The 12,699-nt window shown below is 44.3% G+C and overlaps 1 protein-coding gene across 6 annotated transcripts in view; it reads left to right on the top strand.

Annotated features, from left to right (window-relative positions):
* Positions 1–12,699, top strand: part of LOC138570116 (collagen alpha-4(VI) chain-like) — a 559,183-nt gene that overhangs the window by 269,773 nt on the left and 276,711 nt on the right. For all 6 annotated transcript variants that reach the window (XM_069648741.1, XM_069648737.1, XM_069648740.1 and 3 more), the window contains one exon: positions 11,545–12,120. In XM_069648741.1, coding sequence (XP_069504842.1) covers positions 11,545–12,120 — 576 coding nt within the window. The remainder of the gene's footprint in view (positions 1–11,544; positions 12,121–12,699) is intronic.

Raw genomic sequence — 12,699 nt, 5'->3', positions numbered from 1 at the left:
TAACAATTTACTAAACCTAACCAAACTTAAATCCAAAATTTTAAAACCTAAACACACTACCACAAATCCCTATTTTATTGTAGAAAACCAAACATCTCAAGACAAAAGACAATACAACACCAACAAATACAGCATACTTTTTGACCCTCTTCTATCTGAGCTTTCCAGGTACTGCTCTTACTTGGGTATGCTCCTCCATGGCAGATCTCTCCTCCTCCATTTCATGAACCAGTGGGTCCTCCTATGCTTCACCCCCTCCTGGTAGGGGCAGCTCAAGCGCCACTCCTTGGTACTCTTCCCTTAACACTCTACACGCCCTCTCTCAGCACACCCACCCCCTACTTCGGCTTCACCCATTTGCCAAAAATATATGATACTGAAATCTGTTCCTTCCCCTCATTCGCGCCTCAGCTGTCTCTGCGCATCCCTCACTCCCTCTCTGTCATTGGTCTTTCTGCATTCCTGATGCTCAACTCCTCTCAAACAGAAGTCACACTTCTTCTGGCCTTCATTGTCAAAACCTGTTACCACTCTCCTACATTCTGTCCCCCTGACCTTCTTACCCACCCCCCACGGATCAGAATCTGTGGGTTCTCTTTCAGTTCTTCATCACGTCCCCTACAGTGCTACGACTGCCAGGCTTAACTCAACTGAAAATCCCAAAAATCGTCCCATCTCTCATATCACTCTACCCTCATAGGCACGCTGGTCCTTAGCAGGCTGTATTAGGTCCAAAAGGTGGAAGTAGGAATCAACCCAGAACCAACAATCAGTGCAGAAAAAGGTAAAACACCAATGTGTGGATGTGAGCAACCAACTGCTAAATAACTTCAAAGGGACTTCAAAGGGAGGCCTAACATTATACGTGTCAGGTTGTACATTTTCCAATTTGTGGTTTGTTTCTTAGACCCTGTGCAGGATTTGTTTTCTGTGCTGGTGTGATTTGCCGGGGAAGCTCCTCCAGTCCTAGTTTTATTTGTATTTTTCTGGTACTTTTAGTTTTGCTTTTCCCATTGTAAATAAGGCTCAAGAATGCAAAATCAAGACCAGATGGAATTCACAATTTGTAAGGGACATTGGCAACTGGAAAGTGGCCCCCGTTAATACCTAATGCTCTCAGCCATTCCCGGTTTCCACACCTGAAGCTGGAACTGGTATCTCCCCTATTTTCAACTAGCGAAATGAAAAAAAACAATATCGAGCATGCACAGTTAAAAAACAGGAGTGGCTATGAATGGGACAGCCCAAGAGCTCTGCTGTTAGTTTGTGCCCCATGTAATTCTGCACTGATCCTACAGAGTGCCAGTTAGTTAATAATAACAGCTATCCTTTACAGCACTACCTTAAGTCCAGACCTTGTGGGTTTTGGATCCATGCCGCGTTTTCAGGGTGCACCTCATTCATATTTATGAGATACATTTGCATCCAATTATTCTAAACGTATGCACATTTTTCCTCATGAATATTAATGAGGAATATCCTGAAAACCCGTCAGGATTCTGACCCTCGAGGCCCAGAGTGGGACAACCCTCTTAACAGATGGTGATTTGTATCACCCAGTCCTGGTTTTGCATTTGCATTCTGGCACTTGTGGCTTTTACTAGAATTCAAGGTAGTAATGAACAAACCAGTCAACAGATCACAAGGAATTAGCAGGGATTGATGTGTGATATGGATTTCAGACATCAGTAAAGGCAGCTAGGTTACTGCACAGAAGAGTAGTATGTATTGTTGATTAAAACAAAATTCTGTGGACAGACTTAAGAATTCAAAATGTAGCCGCCAGTCTTTCAAATCAAATAGCAATATTGGAGTCTAAAGATAACATTGGCTCGGGCTTTTCCCACAAAACAAGAATAAAACCCGCTCAGTCCTAGAGTTGCTTTGGTCAGGAATCAAAGGGCCCAGTGAACTGTGGGAGGTGATGAATGAAATCGTCGCGCTGCAGAGGATCTGCTGCGATGGAGAGGGCCCTTAATGAGGGCAGGAAGTCCGCCTTCTGGATCTAATTATTTAAGTGGCTACTGCTTCACCCTAGTTCTGGAAAATTATCTATAATTCTGAGAAACTATAATTCCCAATAGCTCTGTAGGTTGGTGATTTGCGATTTCTGATAGGGATTTATAACACACCACAAAGAAACTAAATTGCATGAAGGCAAGTGCCAGCTGGGGAAATATAGTTCGAGGTATACAGAATGTTAGCATCAGGAAGCATGAACAATGCTTGTTGTGAGCCAAGTTGATCAGTGCCATGCAATATGAGAGAAGTACATTGCAGATGCAGGATGTCCAACAGCAAAGAAACAAGAAGGTTCAAAATTGAACATTCGGCTTCCTGATCTTTCACTGATCAGCATCATGGCTTTTAATGAATGTGGTAATGAAAAATGCACGTGTCTGTTCTAGATCTTCATGCAAACCAGCAGGGGGCACTGTGGCAAACGTGCTGGATAGAGTCAGCATCAGGCCTTCTAGTCGACAAACACAGTGCCTGCATTAGAAGGAAAGCTGAAAAGGCAGATTATGGTTCCTGGTTTTCCATTAGACCAGACCAGTGCAATGAGGGGTATATAGAACCGAAAGGTACATATTATGAGTCCAGGTCTTGCAGGAGAGCAGTACAGTGCATTGTGGGAAATGTAGTGTTTTATATTTTGGGTCTGCCAAATGAAGCAGATTATTGATAAAAAACAATATTGGGAAAAGGACCTGGAATACTCATTCCTGAACTGCCATATTATTCCACCCCAGTTGACCAAAATGTACAGATCCTTGGGTTCATGCTGATGTAAAGCAGCCTCGGTACGCTTTGCGGGTCAAACACTTAAGGATTATTCTTAGTTACATCACGATCTTACATTAGAGGACATCACTGGGTCCCATCACCCAGGTAGAGCCAGCTCTAACTGACATGAGCTGAAACCTTCACACACACTCACGGGACAACATTCTACCACAGGACTCCAGCATTCTCACAGCTCATGAATTCACAGATAAGCACTTTACAACATATCTTCCTCTCTTACTTCAGACACACACACATAAACAAATCCACTTTACCAACATATCTCCTTTTCTCACGAGAATACGGCACACATTCACACAACACTTTGCACCTTTTAAAGAGGGTGTGCTATTCTAAAAACAACATGGGATTCACCCCACTGCCTACTTAGAAACACGGATGGCTCAGACGCGACCCAACCATCATCCAATGGCGGCGTGACCTCTCACTTCCCCTCTGTGTAAATCACTATCCGACCTAGGGTACATGGCGGTAGGCACTACCTCCCCATGACAACTGTCAGGGAACCCGCCCTCTTCTAAATAAATGGTCCTTGGTGCGACCTAACCATTGCCACCTTGTAGTGGCGTGACCTCATAATCAATATATTGGGAAACTTACTACTCCCACATATATATGAGTTCAGGCGTGACCTTACCCACTTAACCATTGCTGAGGCATGAACTCGTATAACATCTTCTTTGGGCATGACCCCTACTTCACATCCCTACTTTAATCTGACACCCAGATTCTCAATGTGGGAGGCACGACATCCCTTTGATTAAGTATATTAGGCACAACCTCAACTTAAACATTCGAGGATACACAACTCTGGCACATTTGCTGACATATTCACTCTGATCCCTCTGTCATCTTTGGTACATTTTAGATCACTTAGCGCTATACTTCCATCCTTACAAAGAATGATCTACACGTTCAAATTATTACAATTTGGTTTGGTTTTGCTAGGACCAAACAAAACATGCATGGTGAAAAGCCATGTTGTAGTACTAAAAGACTTTGTTGTATTGCACAACATAAACCCCACAATGCCTCAAAAAGAATTACCTCTAGCCCACTTAGACTGGCTCAAACATCTTGCCGTACCAGGCATAAATCACGCATCTAGCAAGACAATAACTAATTTCTATAAAGTCCATAAATGTCCATTAGTAATCGACAGATACCTGCAAAGCCTCAAAATCAGTATCACTAACTCACACACACAGGCTCTTCCATTTCGCCACACCTGGCATATTTCATGCTCTTCACTTAAACACACTTAACACATGACTGTATTTCTAAAAAGTCCATAAAAGTCCATAGATGCCTGCAAATCCTTAAAAAGTTATAGCCTTTATTGCAGCATATGTTAATCATCAATTCAGTCAACTACTTTAACATGCCGGTCTAGCACACATATCTTACATGCATGACAATTCTAACCAGAACAGTGACATCTCATAAACCATGTCATACATTGTAAAAACGAATTTCTAAACAAAAGGAGACTGCAGACGTAATATCTCCCGATAACTTCATTTCCTTCTTCAGAATTAGGCTCCATTAATGTGCACAGCACTTCTCTGTTTAATATGACCTCTCGCAAAAGAAATTGCTTCTGTTTCCAAATTATTTCTCTATGCTCCTGACGCTGTCCTGCTAGCCCCTCGTGGCTGCCATACAACTCCCAGCATACCCTGAAGTGCCGCTCCGGGATCTCTTTGCCAGACGCAGCTCCATTAAATGCACCGGCTGGTATGTGTGTTTTGTATTCCTATATTCACTATACCACGGAACTGCCCAAGAACGCAACGCCCAGTGCCTTTACAGGGCCTTATGCGCTGGGCTAGCTTTACTCTTCCCTGCTGCCGGGCGATTACACTTGCGTATGCAGCTCTTCAGGCCCTTTTCAACCCTTGAATCAGCGCTGGGACTATCTTTTCTTCCTGCTTTAACACTTGGTGCTGCATCCACCCTTGCACTGGGCTTTACTCTCCTTCATATTCACTATTGCTCTTTAGAGCCTGCGCTGGGGAAACCTCTCTGTTCAGCAACCCCTTTGATACTTCTCTGGAGTGCCTCTTCTTCTTCACTGGTGCTCTGGGCAAGCGCTGGGGCCTTCTTTCAGTACACTTCCCCCTGCATTTTGCCCCTGCTTATACTTCTCCACTTTGGGGCTTGCTTTGCTCTTGGGGCATCAATTCACCTTTGGGGCTTAACTTTACTCCCCCCCCCCCAGTGTTATTCTTACAGCTCTCCTGCAACATTCTTCTGAGCCTAGCTTTAACTTCTTTCTTCTTGGGCTCTTAACACTCAACTTGTTTCATTTTAATGTCTCTTGCCCGTTTCAAATGCACATTGTTATGTTTTCTCAGTTAACAAGTTGCGCAGGGGACATCTATTATCACGCCCCCATTTATTACTGCGCCTTTCTATGCTGGCATTTCTCTCGGGTTCTGCGCAGGACACTAACTAATGGGGTTCTGCATTTGCTAAGCTGGGCTTTTCCTCCCCCTGCATATCGCACTGGGTGATTACTACCCTTACTTTAGGCTTTTTTTTCTCATCATTGTTCCCTGGGTGATGGGACTTACTTCATTTCTTTGGGAGGCAGTAGGTTCCTCTTCTCATCTTGCTGCTCCCCCTCAGCAGACTGTTTATTCTTTACTTTCAGAACGCTTGCTCTCTGTTTCAGTTTTCCTCGTTGCCATTGATGTAAAGCAGCCTCGGTACGCTTTCCAGGTCAAACACTTAAGGTTTATTCTTAGTTACGTCAAGATCTTACATTAGAGGACATCAATGGGTCCCATCACCCAGGTAGGCCCAGCTCCAACTGACATGAGCTGGAACCTTCACACACACTCACGGGACAACATTCTACAACAGGACCCCAACATTCTCACAGCTCATGCTTCCACAGATAAGCACTTTACAACATATGCCTTCTTAACCCAGAATGTAATATCCCTCATTAAGTAGAAATAGCCAGCACAAGTACATGTCTCATTATGCACCTGGCTCAAAGAAGAGGATTGTGAACAACAGATGAAACTTTTCACTCCTCCCAGGTCTACCCATAAGGCCAACCATACAGACTTCCCATTGGCTGAGGACTCGGATGTGGGTTTAGCTACATAAATGGCATCACTGTAGAGTAGATGAGTCATCCAGGAAATGCTGGAAGTGGTGGCCAATAGCTAGGAGAGACTGGTTGGCTTCTTTCTTCCTCCTCCCATCTTGCCAAAGGGTTCTTTAATGCAAGGGGACAGATACATCAACCAATGAGAGCTGATGCACCATCTGCTGGCACCATATGACTGCTTTTTGGCATGTCAAAGTTCTTTTCTCATTTTATTTTTGTCTAATACAGTAACTCTGGCTGACTTCCGACAGACTTCAAAAGGGGTGAGAGTAAATAGAAATGAATATTTTATGCACCCAACATCACCTTCTCCCCTCTCTCCCATAACCACAAATGATAGGAAATAACACACTTGCACGATCTCAATGACACAAGGCCTAGTAAGATTGTTATCTTATCCTGCCTCTGTTCCTCGCTTGCACGATCTCAATGACACAAGGCCTAATAAGATCGTTATCTTGTCCTGCCTCTGTTCCCCGCTTGCATGAACTCAATGACACAGGCCTAGTAAGATTATTGTCTTATCCTGCCTCTGTTCCCCGCTTGCACGATTTCAAAGACACTAGGCCTAGTAAGATCGTTGTCTTGTCCTGCCTCTATTCCCCGCTTGCACGATCTCAATGACACAAGGCCTAGTAAGATCGGTTTCTTGTCCTGCCTCTGTTCCCCACTTGCACGATTTCAATGACACAAGGCCTTGTAAAATCGCTATTTTGTCCTGCCTCTGTTCCTTGCTTGCGCGATCTCAATGACACAAGGCATAGTAAGATCATTGTCTTGGCCTGCCTCTATTCCCCGCTTGCACGATCTCAATGACACAAGGCATAGTAAGATCATTGTCTTGGCCTGCCTCTATTCCCCGCTTGCACGATCTCAATGACACAAGGCATAGTAAGATCATTGTCTTGGCCTGCCTCTATTCCCCGCTTGCACGATCTCAATGACACAAGGCATAGTAAAATCGTTGTCTTGTCATGCCTCTGTTCCCCACTTGCAGGATTTGAATGACACAAGGCCTAGTAAGATTATCTTATCCTGCCTGTGTTCCCCTCCATGGCCTTGTTGCACCTTGAAACACTTGTGTATAGGTGCATGATAAACAACAAATCAATCAATCAATCAACAACCAAAAATCCAGGGGCCCATAGAAAATATTTCTTTATGAGTTTGGATCATGCAAAGGGTTAGTTTTAAAATGAGCCCATGGATTCCATTATAGACCTCCTCACATGCACTCAGAATGCTAGGAATACAATCCATAATCTCTAGCATAGACCTCCTTGCTAACCATATTCTGACTTCAAAAGGAGCCGGACGAACAGCAGAGAAACAATTGCCTTCTGCAGTGTAAAGGCAGAGGGGTGCAGATGCTGCCCAAGGGCCTAAATTAATAAACAATTTTAAAAAAGTGTACATTTATTTTACTAGTTACATACAGTAGCATTCCAAGGCACGTCTATGTGCTCTTTTCCCCCCACAATTAAAACGCTTTTCTTTTTTAGTTGCACAGCTCCTTTGGCTGATTGCATGATAGTCCGTGGGAGAGCTCATTGTTGCTTTCTATAATGGCCCTTCCCCAATTTATAGCCCACTGCTTTAACATAGGTGGTAATTGTGAGAGTGGGCCATTATCGCGTGATAACAGCCCCTCCATTAGATGATAATTATGCCTGCAGAAGGTGAAGCAACTACCACAAAATTCCTATTCTGGCATTGCCAGGTTCTACCTATCCTTTAAGCACAAATGCATTTTACTTGTCGTGTAGCGAATAGCATATTTAGTTATCGTCCAAATACCGAACAGTTTTGGCTGAAGCCAAATATGAAGCAAAGTAGTTGTTTTATTTAACAAATCATGTTCTAAACTTAAAAAATACACTTCATTAAAAAATGTAAAGCATTGTTTGAAATATTTGATCCTATGTTACATTGTGTCTCTTTATTTTAATTAACATATCATCCTTATTTAATGCTCATAAGCCAGAAAATTACAGATAAGCAAAAAAGCATGGACCATATGTTTGGAAGAATGCATGCACAAAACCAGTGCTACTAAAAGTGGAAGGCTTCACAAATGCAAAATGCTAGGATGCAATAAACAAAATGGATTCTGCAATTTGCAACTGCCATTGCCACTTGCACACTTTGCAATCCTTTCCGAGTACAATGTAGCTTAGATGAAAAATGAAAAATAATTTTGAAACCTACCTGCAGCTCACTCAGAGATATATAAATGGTTTCTGTTCACTCATGCATGATGCAAGTCCAGATTACAGGTGAGGTTAGTGAATTCCACCTCCCTACTATTTTTAAAGCAAGTCCATCCCCATACACTAACCATGAGAGAGGAGTCTACCAGACACGCCAATAGGATTGGAGCAGGGGTAATCACAATTGATATGATATGATATGGCATTTATAATGCGCCTATACACAAGTGTTTCAAGGCGTGACGAGGCAAGGGAGAGGGGAACAGAGGGAAGACAAAGACAGCGATCCTACTAGGCCATGTGTCATTCAGATTGCGCAAATGCAAGGGCAGGGGGAAAGTGCAGGGGGTAAAGGGAGAGGGGACAGTGCAGAACATGGGATAATAGAATAAATAACAATAAGTAAAAGTACGGCCAGCTGGTGGCAAGTGCAAGGGGTAAGTGCAGACAACAGGTGTCAAGTGCTGGTAGTGGGACTGCAGGGATACAGAAAATATTACCCAAGTGCAGGGTTGCCAGAAAGGCAGTGCAGATGTGCAACTGGCAGGGGGGGGGGCTGGGCCCGAGATCAAGGGGGGCCAGGTAACCAGTGCAGTTTCAGTATCAGCCAGGAAAATCAGAAGGGGAGAGGAGGAGAGAAAGCAGAAGCAAAGAGAAGGGTTTTGAGGTGCTTCCGGAACCGGAGATGGTTCTCCTCAAGTTTCAGGGAGGCAGGGAGGCTGTTCCAGAGGGAGGCCCCAGCCAAAGAAAGAGATCTACCACCAACTTGTTGCTTGGAGAAGTGACTGACCCTGAGAGAGTTGGAGGCGGATGAGCAGAGAGCTTGAGAAGGAAGATATTTAGGGGGAGAGAGTAGAAAGTATTGAGGCCGCAGGCCCCAGAAGGCCTTGTGGACAATGCAGAGGGTTCTGAACTTAATCCTCGCAGCCATTGGGAGCCAGTTCAGAGAGTTCAGTCCTGGAGAGATACGATCCCTGGACTTAAAGCCAAGGACAAGTCTTGCAGTCCTGTTCTGGATGAGTTGCCGAGGGCAGAGAGTAGAAGCAGGCAAATTTATAAAAAGGGTGTTGCAATAGTCCAGCCTAGAGAGGACCAGAGCTCTGGAGACAGTGAGCTTCTGGGGGAAGGAGAGGAAAGGAAGAATACTTCTGAAGAGGTGCAGCTGGTAGTGTGACTTCTTAGTGACATTGGAGATGTGAGGAGAGAAGGAGAGTGTGGCATCAAAGATGACCCCAAGGTTTTTAGTCTCACAGGTGGGAGCAGGAAGAGGCCAAGAGAGTCTGGCCAGTGAGTGGCAGGAAAGTAGGGAGCGGGTGTGCCGATGAGGAGAATCTCAGTCTTAGTGGCATTAAGGCAGAGATCATTGGCTGCACACCACTTCTGGATGGTGGACCGGCAGTCAGAGATGAGAAAGGGAGAAAAGGTGACTGAAGGTAGCCGGAAAATGTGCTGAGTGTCATCCGCAACTGGAAGTTGGGGCAGAGTGCGGCAATGTGGTGGGCAAGCAGTGCAAGGTATTGGTTGAACAGCCAGGGAGAGAGGTTAGACCCCTGGGGAACACCACAGGTAGAGATACAGGAAAGGGACCAAATCTCAATACCAGCCTCTCACCCCACCTTCTTCCCACCCCACAAGGGGGTCCAATGCGCTGTGGCTTTTCTATGTCTCTCAATCTTCAACACTCCATCCCACAGCACCAGTAGATGCCGTGCTCTCCATCTCTCTTTGTCCACACAGAAAAGTCCTCTTATCTTTCACACCTTTACCGTTGGGACAGACTGGCCTTTAGTGTTATTCATGTCATTTCCTAATGAGCAAGTGCTCCCAAGAAGATGGACATGTCAGCTGCATCATGCCCGACATGTAACTCACTTGACCCTGACCTAGAAGATGCAGCCCATCTGTTGGAAAGTCTTCTGATTTCCAACCATCTGCCCCTTCTATGAATCTCAACAACAGAGAATAATTATTTCACTCTTTGCAATACAAAGCACACACACCTACCTCACTATAATCCCTCTTCCCGGCTGGCCCACTGGGGATTTTGAGAGATTTCTTAACAGGAAGAGTCTTGGAGGCTTCTTAGGCAGGAGCATATCACTCTGCCTGACATATCGCGGACTACCTCAGCCGCACTGGGCTACACTACCTGGGATTTACCGAAGAAACAACAAATGCTCATTTCCCACTTATTCATCCTCACCACTCCTCACTAATACACAAACATATGCACCTGCGTCTTGTATTTAATCAGGAATGATTTAATTCCATGCCCTTTTGCAACCTGCACTCCACATTTACATCTCTGAGTTGTTACATTGCATCAAAATAAGAAGGCAATGTTTTCAGCTGGAGGGGAATAGCAAGAAATGATTCAGCCAGAGGTGAATAACTACTACTGAGGGGATGGAGTGAATAACCATGCGGTCTGGAGGGGCCAGGGGCTGGAAGAGAAAAGACTAAATGACAGATGAGAAGAGTTACTGACGAATTTGGGGCACGAAGTGACCAGTGTTTTTCTATGGTCCTTCTGTTTGTGTGTATCCATGTATACTGGTGTTATGGTATACTCTCATTAGCACATAAGCATCCAGCGCTCAAGTTGAGGGTCCGCGTTCGCGCCCTTTTTTCGAGGGTACACGTCCCCCCATTTTTTTCAGATGGCACCTTAATACTGTTATATGTAATAATATCCTGTGGAAACGAAAATGAAAAGGTATAAATGAAGAGGTGAAATAAATGTAACATTTAAAATAATGTAAGCTGTCGAAGAATAGACATTTAAATTGAAAGAAGTAATGGTAATGGTGAATACAGGGGAACAATATAAAACACTGTTAACATAGCAGAGCATTATATCGGATAACATATCCTATAAGAAAAGGTATATGTCGTGCATATGCATGATATGATAGGTTATTTATAACACGCTTAATACCCAGTGGTTTCTAAGCACGGACCCTGTGATCGAACCTGTGTTGCTCCATGTCGTTTTGCTTCCAAGGCGAGCACGTTGCCCCCGAGCTATCCTCCCGAGAGTATGCATTTAGCTTTAAACATTGCTGTATCAGTTAGAATTAATTTAGAAGTACAGGGAAAATACACTCATCTTTCAGGTCGTAGGTCAAGTCTGCCTACTTTCATCTGCACCTACCTATTTCCATCCACAAAGGTATACTTTCAAAACAGAAGGCACCCGCAGCCCTCCACTGTCACACCACTTGCCTTACAACCCTGCCTCCACCTTCCTCATTGCATTTAAACCATACTGCCCCAGGGCTGATGTTTTTTTCTTTTTAATTTGATCTGTCCATGTTTAATGACTGTTAAAGTTGTCTTATTTTGTAGATAAGGTCTTTTTTGGTATAAAATGGGTTAATGTATTTGTCTATTTCCCAACAGTCTGCAAAAGAACTGAAGTGGCCGACATCATGTTCTTAGTTGATGGGTCAACTAGCATCAAGCTCGGTGAGTTTAAGATCATGCAGCGTTTCATGGAGGCCCTGGTCAACGACTCCACGGTTGGGAAGGACCAGGTCCAGTTTGGCGCAGTTATCTACAGCACCAATCCACATGGACAGTTCAACCTGAGCACTTACTCCACCAAGGGAGAGGTCCTGAAAGGAATAAACAGCATGAAGCGCATAACAGGGTTCACGTATACCGCAACAGCTCTGAGCTATACCCAGGAAAGGTTTGGCATCCTGTATGGAGGCCGACCACCTGTGACGAAGATCCTAGTACTGATAACAGATGGTGAAACCACGAAAGAGGACAGAGGCAAACTGCCGGCTGCTTCCACAGCCTTGAAAGACAGTGGCATTGTGGTGTTTGCCGTGGGAGTGGGCAAGGCCAAGGTGGAGGAGCTCAAGCTGATCGCTGGCCAGGATGATCGGGCGTTCATGGTGATGGATTACAGCGGCTTGGAGCATTTACATGAAAACATCACTCACATTGTGTGCACTAACTCAAAACCAGGTAAGAGCACACATGCTCTCCTAAACGTATGACCTAAAAGGAGATTGTCTCTGTGTCAGGCAGTTAATATTTTGGAGTTACAGATACATTATTTGGTTGCTTTGTTTATATATCTCAGGCTATTTATTTGTAGGAACATGGGTCTACTGGAAATTCAAATATGGATTTATGTGCAACTCTGAGGAACTTTACATTTTAGATAAGGTCGCAGTATTTCGTATCTTAGGCTATATATAGCTCAGGTTATTTATTTATAGGAACATAAGGTTACTAGAAATCCAGACATGGATTTATGTGCAATTATGAGCAACTTTACATGCTATACAAGGTCAGACTCTGAGCATGGCTCGTCCTGCATCCTTTGTAATGTTAGGGTGTGATATTCTGCCCTATATCACATCTATTCAGACTCTAGACATCTCTCAGGTTATGCGTTTCTTAAAAGATAGGGCACCTGGAAATGCACGGTCACACTCATGGCCTGGATTGCCCTGCATCCCTGTTCTGCCAGCGTGGGGCAGAAGAAGCATGGTGTGCCCAGAGTTTTAACGATTTAGAGGGAATGTTAGATCTGGCATC

The sequence above is a fragment of the Ambystoma mexicanum genome, chromosome 2q (assembly GCF_040938575.1).
Source record: "Ambystoma mexicanum isolate Mex_15411 chromosome 2q, UKY_AmexF1_1, whole genome shotgun sequence".
In the NCBI taxonomy this organism is placed as follows: Eukaryota; Metazoa; Chordata; class Amphibia; order Caudata; family Ambystomatidae; genus Ambystoma; species Ambystoma mexicanum.
This window is presented reverse-complemented; position numbering and strand designations above follow the sequence as displayed.